Source organism: Gekko japonicus, unplaced genomic scaffold (assembly GCF_001447785.1).
Source record: "Gekko japonicus isolate JY-2015 unplaced genomic scaffold, Gekko_japonicus_V1.1 scaffold1934, whole genome shotgun sequence".
Classification (NCBI taxonomy): domain Eukaryota; kingdom Metazoa; phylum Chordata; class Lepidosauria; order Squamata; family Gekkonidae; genus Gekko; species Gekko japonicus.
Window position 1 is genome coordinate 138,439 of NW_015173729.1, and position 24,838 is coordinate 163,276.

At 46.6% G+C, this 24,838-nt stretch overlaps 1 protein-coding gene across 1 annotated transcript in view; it reads right to left on the reverse strand.

Annotated features, from left to right (window-relative positions):
• The window catches only part of SLC38A11 (solute carrier family 38 member 11), a 46,322-nt gene extending 21,770 nt beyond the window's left edge, over positions 1 to 24,552 (reverse strand). The window contains exons 1-7 of the mRNA XM_015423418.1: positions 24,499 to 24,552; positions 23,493 to 23,610; positions 21,339 to 21,413; positions 15,331 to 15,465; positions 14,590 to 14,655; positions 5,283 to 5,389; positions 4,114 to 4,193 (exon numbers count right to left, since the gene is read on the reverse strand). Of these exons, the coding sequence (XP_015278904.1) occupies positions 4,114 to 4,193; positions 5,283 to 5,389; positions 14,590 to 14,655; positions 15,331 to 15,465; positions 21,339 to 21,413; positions 23,493 to 23,610; positions 24,499 to 24,552 (635 nt within the window). The remainder of the gene's footprint in view (positions 1 to 4,113; positions 4,194 to 5,282; positions 5,390 to 14,589; positions 14,656 to 15,330; positions 15,466 to 21,338; positions 21,414 to 23,492; positions 23,611 to 24,498) is intronic.
• Between the last annotated feature and the right edge of the window lie 286 nt (positions 24,553 to 24,838).

The following is a 24,838-nucleotide window of genomic DNA, read 5'->3' on the forward strand; positions in this document are numbered from 1 at the left end:
GAAGTGCCTGACAAGCGCTTATAAGTCAACAATTGCGAGGAGGACCCATAGAGAGTTTGGGAGCGAATATAAAAGCGAAAATGAAATTAATACCATTCTCAAAACTGGGGACCTCCGGTAATGGCATGAAAAGAAGAGGATTTATAGTGCATGAACTGAGAGTATCAACAACAACCTGAAGGAGGATCTAACAAGCCGGAAGGAGAAGACAACAGAGGAAGCTCCTCCACGTCAGCGATAGTAAAAGCACCCAGCACGCAAAGAAGCGGTTCTGAATGTGCACAGAAGAGATCTTTTTTATTAACAGAAACTCAAAGGAACATTACTAACATACTAACAGAGAATTACATGTAACAGGACTAAGAAAAGAAGTTTGACAACACACAGAAGAAGCCCAAGAAGATTAATTGGACATTACTAACAGTTTAATTTACCAGTTTATATATCACTCAGCTTTCTCTTTCTCCCACTGTCTACCCTTCCCTTTTTTTCTTTTAAGCGAAATACCTCCCCTTTTTAGGGGAGCTAACTGGATTAAATGGGCTGTTCACACAGGCACATCTGTCAGGCGTTCCCCACCCGTACTCAACCCATCTTGTAATGCTTCACTCCCAAGTTTTAAAGATACCTGGTGAAAGTGGTAGCAAACCCTGGACAGCGCGATTATCCTGCGTCCATCCCGCACCAACAAAGTGTGAATGCTAAAAGCCGTATTTTTCTTATGCACTTATGTGTTCATGCGCTCATGCACATAAATGCTCGTGCGCATAAGCACATCTCTCCAGATTACAAAAAAAGAAAGCTGCACCTTACAGCCATGCCTTTGGGCCAACAGTGTGAACAGTCCCTTGCGCATCCTCCCGGTATGCTCCCACATCAGTCACTGCAGTGTGAACGGGAAAACCCGGAACAGTTTTGCTGGGTCTTTTTTGCCACGACTCCCTCCCGCTTCAAACTGCCAGTCTGAACTCAGCCATAATAAAGCTGTTTTGGTGTGACTCCTGGACATGCTCCCACAGCCGTTGGCCCATTCGGCTGCCACTCTCACAGACTCCCAATCCCCTGGTTGCATTGCCTCACTGCAGTGACTCAGCCCCGCCCGCAGAGCCAGCAGCCAACATCTCGCTCTCAGTCTGGAGGGAGCCAGCGAAAGGGATGGATGCTCCACCGAGGGAGCAGCAACCCTTCCACAGGGGAGAAGGAGGCAGACCTAGTGAGTGGCAGCAAGCAGGGGAAGCACTCACCTTCGCTGCCCCTCACGGCCCCTCTCCCTCGGCCACAAGGCCGGCGCTTTGTCAGGGCGATAGCTCAGCAGGATGTAACACAGAGAAGGCTGCCCAGCTTTCAAAAGCTCCCCCACCTTCCTTCAGCAGTGGCGGCAGTGCCATGCAGGGTCTGGCCTAGAGGAAACGAGCTGCAGCTCCTGGAAATCCTGACTCTCTCCTATGGCATTATCCCCTGCTGAGTCCTTCCATTCCCCCCCAATGCTGCCCTCCACAGGATCCACCCCCCAAATCTCCAGGTATTTCCCTAATCAGAGCTGCCAACTGTACTTTCTCCTCAGTGCCTGTTGCCAGGCAACCAGGTTCTCTCAGCAAAAGGCCCTTTCCACACCTATTTTGGCCTTAGGAAAAAAAATCTCATTGGGGCCAGTCCTGATAGGGTTGCCAACTCCAGGTGGGAAATTCCTGGAGTTTTGAGGGATAAAGCCTGGAGAGGGTGAGGTTTGAGGAGGGGTGGGACCTCAGACAGGTAGAATGCAATAGACTCTACCCTCCAAGCCAGCCATTCCCTCATGGGGAACCATTGTTGCCAATCTCCAGGTGGGGGATGAACATCACTCAGAATTACAACTGCTCTCTAGGAGGGAGGGGGAGGAGATGGAGAGCTAAAGCCAGGGACCAGATAACAGTAAGTTGATGGTTGGCTGGGAGGGAGTTAGGGTTGCCAATTCCAGGTTGGGAAATTCCTGGATATTTGAGGGGTGGAGCCTGGAGAGGGTGAGGTTTGAGGAGAGGTGGGACCTCAGACAGGTACAATGCCATAGACTCCACCCTCCAAACCAGCCATTCCCTCATGGAGAACCATTGTTGCCAATCTCCAGGGGAGGGATGGAGATCACGCAGAATTACAACTGCTCTTCAGATGGCAGAGATCAGTTCCCCTGGAGAAAATGGTGAACTCTGTGTCATTATACCCTGCTGAGGTCGCCAGAACAAATTGACTGAGTGCCCAAGGCTGGGGCACTCTCCCAGAGCCTCTTTCTAGAGCTTGTTGTATTGATTTCCACAATGGGTCTTATTCCTAGTTAAGAGATAAGGTCAATGTAAACCTAAAAATGTAATAAAATGTTTCAAAGCCGGCATGTCTCCTGTTTTAATAGATTACAGATTACACCTAGGCGTTACAGGCAAAAAAAGCCCCTGGCATTATGTGTTCATAAAATAATAATTGAGGTTTCATTTTTATTACAGACATGATTACAGGCATGCCACGCTGAACAGCACTACAGTTCAAATAGGAGGTTATCATAGCAACGAAGTCATCATCAGGAGCTATTATGTACATCTTTTTTTATAGTATACTTAGCAATCATGCTTTCAAATACGCAGGCAACAATCTTCAGCAGAAACCACATCTTAACAGAATGCTGCAATGAAGCAAAAGGAAGACTCAAAGGAAGAAGTGGAAGGAAAGCCGGCTATCAGACCAAACTATGAAAAGGATTCTCACTGTAACACTATCTTCATGCTTAAAAAAAAAAGTCATCAGAATTTCAAAGGTTTATTAATATGTACCATTACTGACTACTCGCAGACCTAGGTCTAATTCAATGTTGGAACAGGCAGGAGGGGCGATGCCATTTGTTTTCACCTCCTCACTCCAGCTCGCCAGCTCCTGTTGCTATTAGCCTACGTGTCCCACAGAAATCCAAGTTCCTCGGGTCGGAAAGGGTGCTGGAGTGAGGGGAAAGTTCTGTGACTCTCGCACGAGCAGATCACTGGATCCAACCCAAGGAGTTAAAAGGGGTCCGTCCATAGAACCTGTTTCAGTTTGCCTTTCCATTCTCTCATGATACAAGCTGTGCTCCAGACTGTAACACAGCATAACCTGAAGCTTCCCAATCTTTTAAAATGTTTTTTTTAATGGTACAAAAAATCATCGACAAAAATGATAGTAGGAAAGAGAAGGAGCGTCAATAGAAACTATGTGCCAGTGAAAAGCAACAGCCTCCTACCCACTAATCACCAACAGACTGTTGGGAGACGAACTGCTGTTTTCCAGCAATTCAGTTAGCAGATAAAGTGCTTGGAAATAACAGTGATATTGAGGACTGGGGCGGGGAGGGGATTGTAGCCCAAAGGTATTGTGTCTCATGGTGGCTGAGTCAGGACCTGGGAGACTGAGCTTCAATTCCCTGCTCAGCCACAAAGCATGCTGAGATACCTTCGCCAGTCACTGTTGCTCAGATCAGTTTATCTCACGGGGTTGTAGCAAGGATAAAATGGAGGACAAAAGACCTACATATGCTGCCCCAAGTTCCTCGGATGGATAGAGCACATGTTTGGCATCTGCACCTAAAGGAGATCAGACACCAAGTGTTGGGGAAGATCTCTCCCCAAGACCTTAGAAAGCCATCAGCATTCAGGGTAGGCAAGATTAAGCTCATCTGATCAATAGACTGACTTAGTATGAAGCAGCTTCATGTACTTCCTCCTGAAATTGAAGTTCCTGCTGGGAGACTGTTGGAACACCACTCAGTAAATGCTGGAATATGCTCAGTAACCTCAATGCACCACACTTCCTGAACAAAAGCTAAAGCACTCAGAAAGGCTCATAGGGAAAGTACCCCAAATACATAAGCATATAAACAAAGCCACAAGTTTTTATGGCACACCTTTCTTTACCATTGGTCTCATTTATCTTAATGTAGCTATTTGTAACCTTATTTCTTGTTCATGTATGTTATGATTGTTGTTTTAAATAGGTTCTAGGAAGTTTTGAATACTTAGAATGGCAGGGTATTCACAAAAAAGGCCTTTTCAAAACCGTTTTCAATTCTCTGAAGAATTACTGTGTGTGTTTTGGAGAACCAAAAACCAGGTTACTCACATCTGAGAACTAAACGTAATTGTTCTTATGATCCCAACAACCAGGATGACGACTGTTAAAACCAAAGAGAGAAAAGATACCTGTAAATAACAAAACAAAAAAGGTTATCAATTTTTCAGGTGATGGCCATACTTTCTACATTTCAGAGGAGAAAAGGGCTTATTTTTAAAAAAGAATGGGGTGCAGTTTAGGGCAAAATCCTGGCTTGAATGCACATTCTGTCCCTCCTTCCCCTGCACATGTGTAGCACAAATGAGAACTTCCTGGTTTCAGAAAGTGTCCAGTCAAACACACAAACCAGGATTGGAGTTAAAACACTTATACACAAGGGAATTTACTAGCCCAGAGCACTCAACGTATAAAATAACAAATCAATGCACATGGAAGGGAAGAGAGCATTCTAGCACCACTCAAACTAGCTACTGAGTACACTGGTCCTGCCCCCAGCACATGGGCACAGCACCTATGTGCGTACCAACTGCACGTGTGCAGGCTCCATTCCCACATGTACTAATTTTCCTGATCATGGGGAAAAAGCCAACATGCCTAGTCTGCACACACACAGGCACTCTTAACACACTGGGTGGGATCCAATCAGCTTTTCTGCTAGTGATAAAGGGAGGAAGAGGTCCCCTTTGACCAACAAAAAGCCTATTCTAGGGGTCATGGGACCTGCATGGACAAAGGCTATGTGTGACAAGCGCTATGGGAAGGAGGGGAAATGGACAAGACTGAGAGGGAAAGGTGGCTAGATCCCCCCCCCCTAGTTCCTATGCAGAAGCACCTTCCATGTAGGAATTTTGTAACATGCAAACAAGTCATATAATAGCAGCTACTGTAACAGATCCATACAACTTCCGAGCCTGTCACATGGGCACATGATCTAAGTAATGGCTTGAATTCAGCTGTAATTTCTGCAGACAGAAGGGGTCTCCATCAGCAAAGTGCAAATATCTTACCTTCCCCCTCCTTCTGCAGTGCAAAAATGATACTGCAGATGCTGCTCCTGGGACCCCTCCTAGAACAGCATTTGGGGGGGAGCTGAAGTTCTACACCAGGAAGGGGGAATCAATTAAAATTGCTCCAGGTTTCATTTTTGGAAATTCTTTGTTGAATCCAGCCAAAAGCTATTGACAGATACCAAGAAGTTCACTTCTATATCGATTTACCTTCCCCAGTTTTGATATATTCCGATAAAGAGATAGAGGAAGAGTGAAGATGAGGGTGACACACACAATGATGACATGGCGACTAATAAGTATATTATCCTGATCAACTGCAAAGAGAGAGAGAGAAAATTAATAGATGTGTTCCCCAAAAATGGGATATTTGACTGTTGATTAAACGTCAATGAATTTTGAATCTGAATATTCAGAAGTCTGAAGTCTGTAAAATGGGAGAGTTAGGTGTTTAAAAGAAATGAAACAATTCTATACACAGAACAGAAAAGCAACGTAAAGTAATAGCCACACTACATTTGACACATGACTTGCACAGGGACTTACGGTCAGATGAGCTCCCCATGGACACGATTCTCAAAATGGGCAGGACCCCAATTCAGATCGGAATGACAGTAAACAGGGAGAAGGGGCTCCTGCCTTGCTCTTCATGCTGATTAACCAACCTCAAACACTCTTGGGGAGGGTGGTATTTGCCCCCTTAGCAGCTGCACTGATAGGCTACATGTACAGCTGCCAACAGGGCAAATATGGTTACCCCCCCCCCCGGCCCTTTACATTCTGGAAGATGGCTCAGTGGAGAATCAGGAGGCAGAAATCCCCCCCCCCCCCATGCACTGCAGTCCTGCTCTGAATTGAGGCCCCATGTGCTTGAGAACTGAGCGCCCATGGGAAATTCAAAGTTGACATCTGCCTGCAAGCCCCCAGGGAGATCACATCAAACATAACTATCACGTCCTGGCTTCTCCGGGGTGGTTGCTTGAGGAATTGGGGTCTCCAGGACATGATTTTGTAGCCAGCAGTGACAGAAAGGCAGGCCTCAGGTATAGCTGGAGGAGGGGTGTTAGTCTTACCTGTGTTCCTCTAAAGTCCAGGGTGGCAGACCCCAGACAATAATGTATGCTTCAAGCTAAGAAAAATGTATCCTAAAAAGATACATTATGCGCACATGCACACACACACACACACACACGAGAGGGTGTTCAAACAGTATTTTTGCATGTCTTTCCAGTAGGAACATTATTTAGGTCTTTAGTTGCTGTAGATTTTCTGGGATGTGTGGCCGTGGTCTTGGCATTGTAGAAAACATGGTTGCACTTACCTGTAACTGATGTTCATCGAGTGTCTTCTGTGCTGGCACACATGGGACTGCCGGAAGGCAGGCCTGCCGCGGAAGAACATTCCAAGAGCTTTCTCAATCCTGTAAGAATTGAGTCCCCCCTCCCCTCGGAGAGAATTGTGAAATGAGCCATTTCCCGCCCATTTGGTCACATGACGAGGGGAGGGGGAGGCACCTCTCTCAGTCCTAACCTGCCGCCGTGGAAAATACAAGTCGTCCACAGCGGGGAAGGAGGGAGGGATGTGTGCCAGCACAGAAGACACTCGATGAACATCAGTTACAGGTAAGTGCAACCATGTTTTCATCTTCGTGTCTTCTGTGCAGTCCCACATGGGAGTCTAGCAAGCTACACAAGACTCGGAGGCGGGTGTGGGCGAACAGTCTATTTAAGTAACGATTGTAACACTGCTGCACCCACAGATGCGTCAGCTTTAGAATCAACATCGATTGAATAGTGTTGAATGAAAGTCTAAGACGAAGACCAAGTAGCTGCTTTACATATGTGAGAAATATTGATAGACGCCGCGAAGGCAGTCGAGGTAGTTTGTGCCCTCGTAGAGTGGGCTCGGACTGGAAAGGGACAGGGGAGACCTGCAGAGGCATAACTGCTATGAATGGCTGAAACAATCCATCTGGAGATGGATTGCCTCGAGGCCGTCTGTCCCTTTTTGGGACCAGTGCAACAAACAAACAAACAAACTGTGGACCTGAACACCGACGTGCGTATCAAGTAAAACAATAACGCTCGTCTGAGATCCAAAGTATGTAACTCCTTATCTACGTCGGAAACTGGACTGGGGAAGAAGTAGGGAGGACTATGTCCTGTGAAGTATGGAACGCAGTAGGCACCTTTGGCCGGAAATCTGCGCTTGGCCGTAGCATCACCTTATCAGGGTGAAATTCTAAACATGGGGAATCCATTCGAAGGGCTTGTAATTCCCCAACTCTACGAGCCTAAATAATGGCGACCAAAAAAATGACCTTGTGTGTCAAATGAACTAATGAACTCTTATCCAGTGGCTCAAACGGAGCCGCCATCATCTGTGTTAACACCAAATTGAGATCCCATTGAGGGAAGGGAGGCCGTACTACAGGGAATTTGATGTACAATCGCCTTAGAAACCGTTTCGATAAGGCATTGGAAAATATCGGCTTGGATTCAATTCCCAAGTGGAAAGCCGATATGGCCGCAAAGTGAACCTTAATGGACGAAGGGGAAAGACCTTGGTCAATTAGTGTCAGGAGGTACTCAAAGATCTCCATCAAAGGACAAGTGTCCGGGCGAATCTTACGGTCTTGCGCCCAAATAGTAAATCGACACCATTTGGCCTTATAGGACTTTCCGGTGGAGGGTTTACGGGAAGCCAGTAGTATTTCCGTTACCTGATCAGAACAAGTATCTACGTGGAAATGAATGCGTGTAGATTTAGGGTGTGGGGGGCAGGGTGGCGAGTATGACCGATCCGTAGCAAGTCTGGAACTTGCAGTAATGGGCACCTTTCGTTCCCTGTTAGCGTTAGCAGCAGCGGGAACCAAGGCCGACGGGGCCATAGCGGAGCTATCAGTATGCACGCTGATCTGTCGTGTGCTAGTTTTGTCGACACTCTCGGTAAGAGGGGAAGAGGCGGAAAAGTATAAAAAGTCCATCTGAGGAGGAATGTATCCCCCAGACAGTTGTCCCCCTTTTGTGACCTGGCACAGAACAACAGGCACCTTGCGTCTGCCGTCAAGGCAAAGAGGTCTACCTCCGGCCAACCCCACCTCTGGAATATGGGGATCAGGTACGTGAACGGAATGGACCACTCGTGGACCATGAGAGCTGTTCTGCTGAGTATGTCTGCTAGGCTGTTTTGAGAGCCCGGAATGTGAACCACTGAGAGGTGGAATCCCTGTTCGAATCGCTAATTCCCAAATGAGCGAAGCTTCCTTGCATAGGGAAAGGGAACCTGTACCACCCTGCTTGTTGACGTAAAACATCGCGACTGTATTGTCCATAATTATTTGAATAGACTTCCCAAGGCCGGAATCTGCAAGAGAGAGAAGGGCGTATCTTACCGCTCTAAACTCAAGTCTGTTGATATGAAATTTAGACTCCGTGGGGGACCAATAGCTACAACATTATAACAGGAGATACTTTGAGAAAGGTTTTTCAGAGAATTCCTGGAGGTGAGTGTAATTTTTCTTTCTTTCTGCTGTCTACTGGGAATGTTGGTCAAAAATATTTCTGTATGAACTGGCTGTTCAAAGAGCTTTTTAACTCTTACGTACGGGGCTTATTTTTATGCTGACATCCTTTGCTGATGAAGAAGAAGAAGAGAAGAGATTGGATTTGTACCCCGGCCCTTCACTACTCAAAGGTGTCTCAGAGCGGCTTACAAACTCCTTTCCCTTCCCCTCCCCACAACAGACACCCTGTGAGGTAGGTGGAACTGAGAGAACTCTGACAGAAACTGCTCTTTTTCAAGAACAGCTGTGCCAGAGCTACGGCTTGCCCAAGGTCATCCAGCCAGGTGCAAGTGGAGGAGTGGGGAATCAAACCCGGTTCTCCCAGATTAGAGTCCGCGCACTTAACCACTACACCAAACTGGCTCTGGTACCTGGTACAAAATCTGCGCCTTGACCTGGATGACCCAGGCTAGCCTGATCTCTTTGGATCTGGGAAGTTAAGCAGGGTCAGCCTTGACTAGTACTTGGATGGAATACCACCAAGGAAGACTAGGGTTGCTATGCAGAGAAAGCCAATGGCAAACCACCTCTGTTTGTCTCTTGCCTTGAAAAACCCTATGGGGTTGCCATAAATTGGCTGTGACTTGATGATACTTCTATCACACACACACACACACAAAATCTGACTTTGCCCGGGATCCTGAAAATCTTGGGCTTCATTTAATGTAAGGATATTATTACTATTTTGGTTTTATTGTGTTCTTCCTCAGTGGTGCTTATGGTAGCATACATGGCAGTGCCATTCTTTTAGTGGCTTGGGTGCCACATGTGGCTCTTCGACATGCCACTCGTGGCTCCTCTGAGCACCGTTCCCCAATGGGGCACCTGTCCAAGCTCTAGGGGAGTAGGCAAAGCTGTCTCCCAGCTGGGTGTGTGGTTGTTAGGTGGTTCACACCATGAAACAGCTGCTGCTGAAGGGACTGGAGGACAGGGAGCTCTGAACCTCCCTGAACTGCTGACCGACCTGTTTACTGTTGGAAGTCCCAGGTGCGATGTCCCCTGTCTCAGACCTCCAGACTGAGTGGCAAGAGAGGCTAGATAGCTAGATAGGCACACTGACCTTTCTTCCTGTCTTTACTCTTCTGCCACTGACCTCTTTGAAATGCAGATTGTGTTCTCAGGGACCATTTCCCCTCCCTTCCCTTCTCTCACTCTCTTGATGACGAGCTCTCTCCCTACACACGCCTAGAGAGAGAGACATGCAGTCCTCTCTTGGCACCATGAAGCAAATGGGCCTCTCACTGTCTGGTTCCATCCTTTAGCTAATAAGTTAGCACTCTATCCGATCTCTGCTCTGTCCTATCCAAAGTGTACTTATCAAATAAAGAGAGAAGTATTTCTCTTATAAAGCTGCAACATGACTCTGTGTAGCTTTATAACCTGAGTAACCTGGTAAAGTGACACTCCTGCATTTGTAGCATTTTTTAAGCGCTCTGCTAACTAATGTTGACCGGACTAACCACACCAGTGAACTTCAGTAGTTACGGGGTTGGATGTAAAAGGCCCATCCTCTCCAACACCCTCCATCCTTTTTTGCAGCCTTGGAACTCTCATCCTAGCACTCAGGTGGCTGCTAGAAGAACAGCCAGTAAAACCACCCCACAGCCATCACACAGGAAAAGAGCAAGCAGGCACAATGGATAGGGGTAGTTTTACTCTCTAGTCTCCATGGCCACCTTGATCCTCCTCCGGGTGCTTTGGCAATTTGTCTCTTTAGCCTGACCTGCTATATTTCATGCTGAGCAGAGAACAGGAAGGCAGAGAGGGTAAACCCTTACTCCCAAGTACATAAGGGCTATCTGAGGTTCAGCGGTGATTGGGAGGGAGGGTGCACCCGATGTGCTCAGAGGTACTCTGATAATTTGAAAGGGTATAATTATATATTTAGTATTAGTAGTTGCATCTAATCTTGTATGTTTGTGTTTGGCAGAGTGGCGCATAGTAGTCAGGTGGCTCTTTTGATTGATGGTCACTGTGATCGTGGCTCTTAGTGGGCCATGGAGTGAGTAGTACTGATATATGGATTTCCTCCAAGTATGTAATTCTCACAGCAACAAGGAATAGATTAGGAAGAGAGAGAGAGGGGCCTGGGTCAAGGGTCAACCAAGTGGGCTTTGTGGCTAAGTTGGGAATTTAAACTCAGGTCTCTCTGATCCTTAGTCCAGTACCCTCACCACTGTACCATGCTGGACATAGTTTTCAAAATAGGTAGAAAGTGTCCACAAAGGTTCAGTTTTCTTGAGGCGGAGCTTCTGCTGGGCTAAATATATTGTACCTCCTACTAACTGGCACTTTCTAGCAACTTTACATAGCCCCAATTCCATCACTTCAATTACACCTTTGCCCCTACCACCACTATTTGATGCACAAATATACAAATGTTACAAAAATGAGAAATGCTTTATTTGGATTAAAGCATAAACATTGAGACTAGGAAAAAATGAGAAAGCGCACGTCCTTTACAACCTTAGCAAAAACGACAACACACACACTCAGGTGTTAGGAAAGAGCTTTCTCTGCTTGAGACCCTGGAGAGCCACTGCCAGTCAGGGAGGTGATACTGTGCCTGGTGACAGCGTAAGGCAGCTTCGTAAGCTCAATTTCTATTATTTATTCTGAGTATAGCATGAGTATTCTTGGTGGAGAATTTTCTAGGTCTCATTTCCTTTTAAAAAACAAAACAAAAGAGAACCTGTCTCATAAAAGCTGTGCTTGATGTTAGCTTTCACTTTGATGCTATTCCTTTGTAAGTGAAATGTTTTAAACATGATTTTAAAGCTTTTGAAAACAGACCTAAATAATATGTCGTCGGAGGCTTTCACGACGGGAGTTCATTAGTTGCTGTAGATTTTCCGGGATGTGTGGCCGTGGTCTTGGCATTGTAGAACCTGACGTTTCGTCAGTAACTGTGACTGGCATCCTCAGAGGTATAAACACAGAATATTCCATCTTTCTGTGTTTATACCTCTGAGGATGCCAGTCACAGTTACTGACGAAACGTCAGGTTCTACAATGCCAAGACCACGGCCACACATCCCGGAAAATCTACAGCAACTAATGAACTCCCGTCGTGAAAGCCTCCGACGACATATTATTTAGGTCTGTTTTCAAAAGCTTTAAAATCATGTTTAAAACATTTCACTTACAAAGGAATAGCATCAAAGTGAAAGCTAACATCAAGCACAGCTTTTATGAGACAGGTTCTCTTTTGTTTTGTTTTTTAAAAGGAAATGAGACCTAGAAAATTCTCCACCAAGAATACTCATGCTATACTCAGAATAAATAATAGAAATTGAGCTTACGAAGCTGCCTTACGCTGTCACCAGGCACAGTATCACCTCCCTGACTGGCAGTGGCTCTCCAGGGTCTCAAGCAGAGAAAGCTCTTTCCTAACACCTGAGTGTGTGTGTTGTCGTTTTTGCTAAGGTTGTAAAGGACGTGCGCTTTCTCATTTTTTCCTAGTCTCAATGTTTATGCTTTAATCCAAATAAAGCATTTCTCATTTTTGTAACATTTGTATATTTGTGCATCAAATAGTGGTGGTAGGGGCAAAGGTGTAATTGAAGTGATGGAATTGGGGCTATGTAAAGTTGCTAGAAAGTGCCAGTTAGTAGGAGGTACAATATATTTAGCCCAGCAGAAGCTCCGCCTCAAGAAAACTGAACCTTTGTGGACACTTTCTACCTATTTTGAAAACTATGTCCAGCATGGTACAGTGGTGAGGGTACTGGACTAAGGATCAGAGAGACCTGAGTTTAAATTCCCAACTTAGCCACAAAGCCCACTTGGTTGACCCTTGACCCAGGCCCCTCTCTCTCTCTTCCTAATCTATTCCTTGTTGCTGTGAGAATTACATACTTGGAGGAAATCCATATATCAGTACTACTCACTCCATGGCCCACTAAGAGCCACGATCACAGTGACCATCAATCAAAAGAGCCACCTGACTACTATGCGCCACTCTGCCAAACACAAACATACAAGATTAGATGCAACTACTAATACTAAATATATAATTATACCCTTTCAAATTATCAGAGTACCTCTGAGCACATCGGGTGCACCCTCCCTCCCAATCACCGCTGAACCTCAGATAGCCCTTATGTACTTGGGAGTAAGGGTTTACCCTCTCTGCCTTCCTGTTCTCTGCTCAGCATGAAATATAGCAGGTCAGGCTAAAGAGACAAATTGCCAAAGCACCCGGAGGAGGATCAAGGTGGCCATGGAGACTAGAGAGTAAAACTACCCCTATCCATTGTGCCTGCTTGCTCTTTTCCTGTGTGATGGCTGTGGGGTGGTTTTACTGGCTGTTCTTCTAGCAGCCACCTGAGTGCTAGGATGAGAGTTCCAAGGCTGCAAAAAAGGATGGAGGGTGTTGGAGAGGATGGGCCTTTTACATCCAACCCCGTAACTACTGAAGTTCACTGGTGTGGTTAGTCCGGTCAACATTAGTTAGCAGAGCGCTTAAAAAATGCTACAAATGCAGGAGTGTCACTTTACCAGGTTACTCAGGTTATAAAGCTACACAGAGTCATGTTGCAGCTTTATAAGAGAAATACTTCTCTCTTTATTTGATAAGTACACTTTGGATAGGACAGAGCAGAGATCGGATAGAGTGCTAACTTATTAGCTAAAGGATGGAACCAGACAGTGAGAGGCCCATTTGCTTCATGGTGCCAAGAGAGGACTGCATGTCTCTCTCTCTAGGCGTGTGTAGGGAGAGAGCTCGTCATCAAGAGAGTGAGAGAAGGGAAGGGAGGGGAAATGGTCCCTGAGAACACAATCTGCATTTCAAAGAGGTCAGTGGCAGAAGAGTAAAGACAGGAAGAAAGGTCAGTGTGCCTATCTAGCTATCTAGCCTCTCTTGCCACTCAGTCTGGAGGTCTGAGACAGGGGACATCGCACCTGGGACTTCCAACAGTAAACAGGTCGGTCAGCAGTTCAGGGAGGTTCAGAGCTCCCTGTCCTCCAGTCCCTTCAGCAGCAGCTGTTTCATGGTGTGAACCACCTAACAACCACACACCCAGCTGGGAGACAGCTTTGCCTACTCCCCTAGAGCTTGGACAGGTGCCCCATTGGGGAACGGTGCTCAGAGGAGCCACGAGTGGCATGTCGAAGAGCCACATGTGGCACCCAAGCCACTAAAAGAATGGCACTGCCATGTATGCTACCATAAGCACCACTGAGGAAGAACACAATAAAACCAAAATAGTAATAATATCCTTACATTAAATGAAGCCCAAGATTTTCAGGATCCCGGGCAAAGTCAGATTTTGTGTGTGTGTGTGTGTGATAGAAGTATCATCAAGTCACAGCCAATTTATGGCAACCCCATAGGGTTTTTCAAGGCAAGAGACAAACAGAGGTGGTTTGCCATTGGCTTTCTCTTCAGAGCAACCCTAGTCTTCCTTGGTGGTATTCCATCCAAGTACTAGTCAAGGCTGACCCTGCTTAACTTCCCAGATCCAAAGAGATCAGGCTAGCCTGGGTCATCCAGGTCAAGGCGCAGATTTTGTACCAGGTACCAGAGCCAGTTTGGTGTAGTGGTTAAGTGCGCGGACTCTAATCTGGGAGAACCGGGTTTGATTCCCCACTCCTCCACTTGCACCTGGCTGGATGACCTTGGGCAAGCCATAACTCTGGCACAGCTGTTCTTGAAAAAGAGCAGTTTCTGTCAGAGTTCTCTCAGTTCCACCTACCTCACAGGGTGTCTGTTGTGGGGAGGGGAAGGGAAAGGAGTTTGTAAGCCGCTCTGAGACACCTTTGAGTAGTGAAGGGCCGGGGTACAAATCCAATCTCTTCTCTTCTTCTTCTTCATCAGCAAAGGATGTCAGCATAAAAATAAGCCCCGTACGTAAGAGTTAAAAAGCTCTTTGAACAGCCAGTTCATACAGAAATATTTTTGACCAACATTCCCAGTAGACAGCAGAAAGAAAGAAAAATTACACTCACCTCCAGGAATTCTCTGAAAAACCTTTGTCAAAGTATCTCCTGTTATAATGTTGTAGCTAATCATTGCTTTCAAAAAGAAATAGAAGGTTCTTTATTACTAATGCTTTTTTAAAAAGGTAAACAAGGTCCAAACACACATTAAATCTACAAAATTATATGTATCAAACTGTGCTTTCCCCATGTTTGCAGTGTTGAGTATTATAAATTGCTATTTTGTGCTCACTTACTTCAAAGTAAGTCACAGTGAACTCTATGGAACTTAATTCCAAATAAACATGCAAAGGATCAGGCTGATATTCTCAACACCCTCCTTCATCAAGCAGTTCTTCACAAGCCCTAATGTCAGTTTCAGCCTAGTTTTTACAAATGGAATCTTTTTAAATATTTCTGCTTTTTTTTTACAGTAGTCATGACAACCTGAAAAAGTAATCAAAGCAGTTAGACGATCAACCCTGTTAAATTCTGTGGTTCCCTCAGAACATTTTTTTTAAAAAAAAACTGCTTTTAAATTGTGTCACTGTCAACCCAAATCATGAACATTCAAAGCTTTAAAATAGCTCCCAAGAGTCTAGACATGCTGAGAAACAGTAAAACATCCATAACTATCTACAGTCCTAGCTTACCTGCTCCCTTACAAAACAACCAGACAGTTCCAAAACCAAACCAGCCAAAACCTATACTAGTCTCTCTTTTTTTACATGTTGTGCAAAATGTTTTCTTAACTCTGAAGTAGGGGCTTACCAATAAAGGGGTATAAAAACTGAAGAGCTGAAAGAAGAAGGTACCCCATAAAGCCATATGTTTTATTGACCAGCGACTGATAGCTGTTTGCACCAGATAGGCTCCCGCCTTTAATCAGCAAGATAATGGAATAATCTGTAATAGAGACACAAAATGATATGATTCTATTAATAGCAACCTCTTTCTGGCATTTTCTTAAGAATAACAAAGAAGCAGACTACATGTGCCACAGACTAGATGTGCTCCAGGGGAGGGGTGGAAAGCACAGTCAAGTTGGTGGCCCTGTACGGTTTTCAAGGCAAGAGATGTTCAGAGGAAGTTTGCTGTTGCCTCTCTCTGTATATGACAATGGTATTCCGTGGTGGAATACTGACCAGGGCCAACCCTGCATTATAGCTTCCGAGATCTGAGAAGATCAGGCTAGCAGGGTAGAGGAATCAGTTTTTATTGGCAAAACAGCACAGGGTCATGTGGAGGGAGGTACTACAGGCGACAAAATCCCAGGGTCATCCTGGGGAGCCAAAGAACTAGGAAAGTAATGTAATTGTGAGGGATGCCAAGAGGAAATATTCATCTGGGGGCCAAGTTGGCCATCCGTAGCCCTGGCAGGGGGGAAAGGGCCCCCCTTCTCTGTACTGTGGGCCAATATAGGGGCCCCACTCAGCTGCTATTTTGATTTTAAAACACGCTGAGAAGTCCCATGCATGGATCTCCTGTTGTCCATCTGAAGCTGCCTCACATGAACGTTTTCTTTGAATTTTCCCCTACAGTAAACCTATAAGAAGCCAAAATGAACAGTATGAGTTTCTCACTGCCAAAGGAGTTTTCAGCCAGGTCATTGCTAATGTTTTTCTTGCTAAAGTTTTGCCTAAAATGCTGCCTGATTAGAGGAGTCCTGTCTTTGACAAAATAATATTAATATTTTCTTAATGGCTGTGGATGGACCCCAAAAGGGCAATTCACCTGCACGGGTGAGGGCTGAATGTTTAGCAGACTGTGAACAATAAAACAGTTGTTGGTCATAAGTTCTGAAAAGGCAAAGGACAGAGAGTGAATACAGAGTTGAGCAGGACTTGGCAGATTTAGGGGGGGTTGCATTTGTGTGTGTATGTGTGTGTGCATGTGCCTGGAAGTCATGGCGACCTCTGGTGATGCCTACTGGGGCATGGAGGACGTTCAGAGAAGGGGCTTGATATCCTGCCTCTGCCTCCCGGCCCTGGTATTCCTTGGAAGTCTCCCATTCAAATACTTGTCAGGGTCTGCCCTGCTTAGCTTTCGAGATCTGATGAGATTGGGCTTGCCTGGGCTATCCAGGTCAGGGTGACTCGGCAGATATTTGAGGTGGAAGGGATAGGCTATACAGGTATCCAGATAAATATGGACAAACATGACCCAATCAGAAAATAAATATAAAGACAACAGTCATGAGAGTCTGACCCACAAATCAAGCAGTCACCAAGACTTGCAAAGAAAACGCTTCCTATGTATTATAATCTAAAGCACTACAACATCATTAGTAAATCATAAGAAAATCCTTATGCATAGGTACATAATCAACGTCATCTCCTAATTATATAACAACGTTTCAAAATTGGATCTTCCGCAGGAGATATTAAGAGTAGTACAAAAGCTCTCTGTATTCATGAAGTGCTTGACAAGAAGTCATAAGGAATACTACATTCAGATAGGACGCTGATCTCAATAAATGTTTAGGCTCAAATATGCTGCTAAGCTTCTAAATGGATCCCGGGCGTCTCCGGATCATTTACACATTGCACTGGATTGTTGTTACATGACAGAGCTAGTGTAGTGTAGTGGTTAAGTGTATGGACTCTAATCTGGGGGAACCAGGTTTGATTCCCCACTCCTCCACTTGTAGCTGCTGGATGACTTAAGGCAAGCCATAGTTCTGTCAGAGCTGTTCTCTCACGAGTAGTTCTGGAAAGAGCTCTCTCAGCCCCACCCACCTCACAGGGTGTCTGTTGTGGGGAGGGGAAGGGAAAGGAGTTCATAAGCCACTCTGAGACTCCAAGTAAAAGGCCGGGGTATAAATCCAATCTCTTCTTCTTCAGTTTCTTCTTCCTAGTGTAATTCACCCATCCCACTCTCCTGGCTGCTGAATCTTTTGTTTTGTTTTTCATATGTGCATGTGTGTGTACGCGCACCTGGAAGTCATGGCAACCTCCAGTGATTGACTGTGTGTGCTTCTGGAAGTCATGGCAACCTCTGGTGACTAACCCCTAATGGGAGCCTGGAGGATATTCAGAGAGGTGGCTGAATAAAGCCTGCCCCCATCTCCCAACTGACTTCTGATTTAAATCTATAGGTACGTAGATATTTATACACCCCATTTTTCTCCATACTGGAGACCCAAAGCAGCTTACATCATTCATCTCTCCTCCATTTTATCCTCACACCACCCTATGAGGTGCATTAGGCTCAGAGTGTATGACCAGGCCAAGGTCATCCAACAAACTTCCATGGCATAGGGACCCAAACTCCCAGATCCTAGTCCGATATTCTAACCACTACACCCTGCTAATTTTGTCATGACATCCACACCTGCAAACAATGGTCTGTGCCTGTCCTCCAATAGTAAACCAGCTTTGAACCAGCCCCTTTATCCCAAGGAAACCAACCCCAGTAGTGCTGGCCCTGGAATTTCTTACTGAGACCCAACAAGATTGTGGATATTCAGGGTGTTACAGCTGTAGGCGTTTAGCCTACAACTCCAAGGATTCCCAGGTGGTCTCCCATCCACTTATGAGCTAGGTCCAACCCAATTTCGCTTCCAAGATCAGACAAGACTAGACATGTTCAGGGTGGTATGGCCTGGAACTTCTTGCTACATTTGCAATGCATGAAGCACATCATCATATCTTCCATTAGCAATGGAAAAGCCACATTTTTTCTAGGGGGTCTTTATTTTATAGGTCAGAAATAAGGTGGCTCTATTTGATCAACACATTGCTGGAACAGAATGCCATTCTCTCTGGACCTGTCCATCCTGCAGGTTGAATCGGTTCTTTGATATGTCATTGATCAACATTTCATATACCTGTACCTAGTCACCTCTTCTTTCCATCGCTTCTTCGCCAGGAATGCAATGCATAATGCAACTGTGCTGTCGTGTGGGAGGATGTCACATTGCAGCGTGAGAATGGCCACTTGGGCTTTCACTCAGACACAAAGACAGTATTTTGCAATTCTGTGTCCTTGCAATGAAGGTTCCCTCTAAGCTTTGGAGTCCTGTGAGCAAAAATTCAACTTTGTGAGCTACTGGCATTAAAGTTGTGCATGAGTGATTTGGCTACTGCATGAATTAGTTTGCCCTGGAGCCATCCTTCCTGAGCTACGACGAAAATGTGTGAGCCGGAGGCTAAAAAACTGTAAACTAGCTCACACTAACTCATCTTAGAGGGAACACTGCTGCAATCTATCATTGCGCTATGGAATCTAAGATGTGTATGCAAATCTGAACAGTTTCACCATGGCTTTTAAGTTCTGTTCACAGTGGGATTCCTTTAAAAAAATCCCTGAAGCACAAGGAATTCATACATTTTAAATAAGGCATTCCTGTCATAATTCGCAGCATACAGAAGCTTCTCAGAAATGATGTTATGTCCTCAACTGACACTTGGTACAATATGTACAGTCTGAAGCACTTGGGAACTGCAGAGCTGAGGGTAATATATTCTGGAAGTATGCAATTGCCATCCCACACTGCTCTGATACCTTTTGGATCGCAGAATGACATCCATTGGGCAGAGGAAGTGGGAAGTTCCTATGCCTTAAGCTTTGGCTCCCAGGAAGATGTGGTGCTGATGTGGAAACTTTCTGTACCATTGGAAGATTTCATGTCATTACTGAAATGTTACCAGAATGGTAAGTCTGATCACAGGGAAGTGACAAGCATGCTTCTCTGATAATGTATGAATTTGGAACTTGGGAATATGTATATTTCCAGTGTATTCTACTGTGCAGGAGTGGAAAAAAAATATGGTTATTCTAAAAATATATCAGGATTGTTAATTCTTCTTAGTTTGCCCTAACCTAGATGGCCCAGGCTAGCCTGATCTCATCTGAACTCAGAAGTTAAGCAGAGTCACCCCATGTTAGTATTTGTATCAGGGACCACCAAAGAAGTCCAGGATTGCTATGCAGAGGAAGGCCAGGGCAAGCCACTTCCATTTGTCCCTTGTCTAGAAACCCCTACAGGGTTGCCATAAATTGGCCACCAGTGTAGGACTCAAAACAAAAGATGGCAATTCTGAAAATATATTAGGATTGTCAAATCTTCATAGCTTCAGGATCGAAAGACAGGTCTTTCTGTAATATTAGAATCTGAAGGTCACCCAATGACCATGTCTCATAGATTAAGGACAGACCCCCCCCAAATTACTTCCTTGCAAAATGTATCAGTAATGCATGGGATTCACTTCTCCACAGTCTGGTGATGACCACTAGCTCAGCTGGCCTTTAAAGGGGACTAGACAAATTCATGGAGGAGAGACATCCATCAACAGCTATTAGCCATGCTGGCTAAGTGATACCATATCTCTGGAGGCAGTATGTAAGAAAATACCACTGGCTAGATAGCAAGACCAGGGGATGGGTAATGCCTTCATGTCCTGCTTCTGCATCTCTGGAGCAATTTGGTTAGCTACTGTGGGAAACAGGGTTGATGATCTAGAGGCAACTTTGATGGCGTATCTTAACATCTTATGTTCTATACAGGCTGGCTGTAAGGGGTGTATGCTATTAATCTGGATGTGAGGGCAATCTGGCTGCGACATCCGTCACCCCATTGATCACCAGGGTTGATTCGGCTGATCTGGCTGGCTAGGTGGGTGTCCCCTACCTCCCTCACCGCTCCATGTGCATCCCCCTCCTGAAGCTGCATGCTCGGTGGAAGAGGACGACCATCCCAGATAGAAGGAGCCTACCGTTCTTCGGTCAAGGATATACGATGCTACTAATCTTTCCGTTTGATTTCACCTGATCCCTCTCCTCACTGCAGCCCCTGTCTCAGGGGGCTTTTATTCATGCAAGTCCCATGGTTACCAGCATAACTTTTTTTGGTGGTTGAAAGTGACCCCTCCTTCCTCTTTCATCAGTGGTAAAGCTGATTGGATCCAACTCAATGCTTGCTGAAACTGAAAGCTGCACCTATCAACAATTATACAGAAAACACCTTTCTTGCTCAGAATCCTTGCAGTGATGAATCCTAGGGCATGTGCAAACACACACACACACACCCATATGTTGACCACCTTTTTCTGAACGAGTGGATGCAGCACCATTTACTTCAGTGGTATATGCCCAAATAAAGCCAGAAGGCCTATAGCAGCAAGCTACTGCTGTATTTGCTGCTGTGCCAGCTCAGGCGCTCCATCCAATATCGGAAGCACTCTGCCTCCTTGTAATCGAAGAAGCTAGTGGAGTCGTGCTGTTGCTAGGGAGTTCACTTTGTTGAGAGCAATTTGGTTGGCAGCAAGGGCAAAACTTCGTTGTTACAGAAGGGAAAGCAACAGAGAGCCTGGGATGAACTAAGAAGAAGCAAAAAAAAACCTGACAAGAGACAGATTGTTGCTTCTACGGTCACAGGTGGCCTTGCTGGTTTGCATAACATTTAAATGAGCTGCATGATTCCTGTGTGCTTCACTAGGGTCCAGGACATGTTTGAGGAGGGGCTGTAGTTCAGTGGTAGAGGATCTGTTTTGTATATGCAGAAGGTCCCATATTCAATCCTTGGTATTTAAAAGCATCAGGTAGCTGGTGATATGAGAGACCTTAAACTGAGACCCTGGAGAGCTCCTGTCAGTCAAAGTAGACAAAATTCAAAAAAATAATAAAAACAATCTCAAAACATCAGAATTAATAAAGACTTATTACAGATGTCACTAATCTGAATTCCTAGATGTAGTTCTTTCGTCCATTGCAACTGATTTTTGAAAATCTTTATTATACATTTTCACCTTATGACAGCAACAGCTTTTAAAAGGTACCTGTGATGTAGGCCACACCCAACAGCAGCAATATTCCTAAGGGAAAGCCAGCTTCCCTCAAAGAATAAGGAAGGCCTGTGAAGACAAAATTACATTAGAAGGGTCTTTTTTCAAAAATTTTGCTGCTCATTAATGTGAGTCATTTATTTATTTATTTATTTATTGGGTTTGTATCCCACTCTCCCTCTGTCCAGGCTCAGAGTGGATAACATCATGATTTTAAAAAAAATTCTAATACATAAATACAATAGATATAATAAAATACCTAGTAATATATGATAAAATACAAGGCCAACTATCAGTATAATAAAAGATTGCATAAAACTCAAGGAGGCAGTGATGTATAGTCTGGTCTAAAAAGGGGAAAGAAAGGGGAGAGAGGAGAAAGCGGAGGCCAATCAAAGATGGAAACCATTGCTGTCCTCAACCATAGGCCTGGCGGAACAGCTCTGTCTTACAGGCCCTGTGGAACTGCATTAGGTCCCACAGGGCCCAGATCTCAGCTGGAAGAGTGTTTCACCAAGCTGAAGCCATGGCCAAAAAGGCTCTGGTCGAGGACAGCCAGGTTCAATTATTATCTCACTATGTGCTGGTCAGCTTTAACTTTATTATTTTTAAACAAATTAAGTGGATCTGTATCGGAACCAGGGCTGGCCCAAGGTTGTCCTGCGCTCTAAGCGAGCGCAGATGCCGCCCTGGGCCGTATGGGTAGGGCGGGATATAAATCCCAAAAATCAATAAATAAATAAATAAACCTCCCGGTGGGGCCTGGAGACCGCTCCTGTCTGGCTCCAGGAAGGCGCTCGTCCTCTGCAGGTGGGGGGGAGGCGGGGGGAGGTGTGCCTTGCCTGGCTCCCCCACCCCCTCCAACCACATGTCTGGCTCGGCCCCCCTCCCTTCGCCACCACCCAGCTTTGCAGTCCGGCCAGCCAGCCGGGGCGCGTCCCCCCCTACCTGCAAAAGAGGAGGAGCGCCTTCACCTCGCCCCCCGGTTCGCCTCCCCTCCCCCGGCTCGCCTCCCCCCTACCTGCAAAAGAGGAGGAGCGCCTTCACCTCGCCCCCCGGTTCGCCTCCCCTCCCCCGGCTCGCCTCCCCCCTACCTGCAAAAGAGGAGGAGCGCCTTCACCTCGCCCCCCGGTTCGCCTCCCCTCCCCCGGCTCGCCTCCCCCCTACCTGCAAAAGAGGAGGAGCGCCTTCACCTCGCCCCCCGGTTCGCCTCCCCTCCCCCGGCTCGCCTCCCCCCTACCTGCAAAAGAGGAGGAGCGCCTTCACCTCGCCCCCCGGTTCGCCTCCCCTCCCCCGGCTCGCCTCCCCCCTACCTGCAAAAGAGGAGGAGCGCCTTCACCTCGCCCCCCGGTTCGCCTCCCCTCCCCCGGCTCGCCTCCCCCCTACCTGCAAAAGAGGAGGAGCGCCTTCACCTCGCCCCCCGGTTCGCCTCCCCTCCCCCGGCTCGCCTCCCCCCTACCTGCAAAAGAGGAGGAGCGCCTTCACCTCGCCCCCCGGTTCGCCTCCCCTCCCCCGGCTCGCCTCCCCCCTACCTGCAAAAGAGGAGGAGCGCCTTCACCTCGCCCCCCGGTTCGCCTCCCCTCCCCCGGCTCGCCTCCCCCCTACCTGCAAAAGAGGAGGAGCGCCTTCACCTCGCCCCCCGGTTCGCCTCCCCTCCCCCGGCTCGCCTCCCCCCTACCTGCAAAAGAGGAGGAGCGCCTTCACCTCGCCCCCCGGTTCGCCTCCCCTCCCCCGGCTCGCCTCCCCCCTACCTGCAAAAGAGGAGGAGCGCCTTTGCCTCGCCCCCCCTGGCCAGGAGCGCACACCTCACAGGGCGGCATCTGCTGGGAATTCCCGGCGGCCGCCCCTGCCTCTCCTCCTGCGCCCCGATGGCCGGCTCGCGCTCTAGGCGAAGGCCTAGTTTGCCTAGCGTGCGAGCCGGCCCTGATCGGAACCCACCCTGGGTTCCATTTGCTTGGGAGAAAAGTAGGCTTTTACATATTTTAAATAAAGTAAAAGTTGTAAGTCTTGATAACCTGAGGGTCTGTACAACTGTAATAAAATTAGAATAAATTACTACTATCAGTTATAAAGCCAGCAAAATATTAAATCACTACTACTACCGCTAATAAAGCCAGCAAAATATTAAATTTATGGGGATATGTTTACCTATTATGCCAGATCCTATGATAGAGTTGATAATGTTAAAAACAGCTGATGAGAGGTTACTAGTTCCTTCTTTATTCCTCCGTTTATAAACTAGGCTTGTCCTTTCGTCTGTTTCCTCCTGTTTCAATAAAGCAAAATTGATGTCAGGGGAAAAATGTTACACACACGTTCCCTACTAACCATAGTTTCCCCTGAAATAGAGCCAACCTGATTTTCATGGAGAACCCAAACACTGGCACTTGTGGGTTTAAAATCTGGAGACAAACCAGGAAAGAAAGAAGCAAGGGAAATCCAGCAAGTCTTGTAATATCATTATACAGCAGGACAGTCCCGTTTAGAACGTCAAGGCTGAAATTCGATGCACACTTACACACACACACTTACCTCCAAGTAAACAAGGTTAGGAAGGTTCAGTAAGCCTCCTATCCTGGGGGCTGGGGTTCAGTATTTTAAACTCATTAATTTCGAAAGGATGCAACTTTTCGTAGGACTGCTTCGTTAGGGTCCTACGCTAGGCATGCTTACTCGGAAGTCAGCCTCACTTTATCCAACCCAAGTAAGTGTGCAGAGCATCAGCATGGCTACCTACCCTACTTTGCAGACCGAGCCTGGGAGTTCAGGGATAACCCCCCCCCCCCGCCGCGCACGCACAAACACACACACACACACACACTCCATTCACAGTTCCCAGGACTTCCATTAAGGTCCCTCGGTGGTGGTCTTAATGCTGCAATTGTAAACGTTTTCAGGACGTTCAAGATTACGACGTTCCAGTTCTCATAACAATGTCGAAGGTACGGGTGAGCCCCGCCCTTGCGACTGTGGAGACGCCTCGCAGCCGGCAGGTTATTATTATTATTATTATTATTTAAAAGCGTCTGCGGCTACGAGCGGCGCGTGCTTTGTAGACAGTACATCATGAATGAAAAGTAAAGTTTCAAAGAGCCGGCTCAGGACGCTGTAAACAAACGTTCGCCTTTGGAAAAGAGAGCAGACAGTCGCTCACCTGGTGCGCAGGGCTGGGCAAAGGCAACGAGTGGGGCTGCCTCAGCTCTTCCATGGCGGGTCTTTGCTCCAGTTCTGACAACGGGCCCGTTCAGGATTGGTGGTGCCGTCAGCAAGCTGCTGTCTTTTCTTGGGCAAAGCCGGCAACTGGCTTAAACTCCTGGGCCCGCGAAGACGCTCCCGGACTCTCGGGATAAAGAGGCAGCAAGACAACACCCACCACGGGCCATCAGGGGTTAACCTGCCCCCGGGGTTCTCAGAAGAAGCACGTGCGTGTGCGCGCGCGGTGGGGAGGCCAAAGGTTCGTGTAGAGCGAGAAAGCTGTCCAGGGTCCGGGGAAT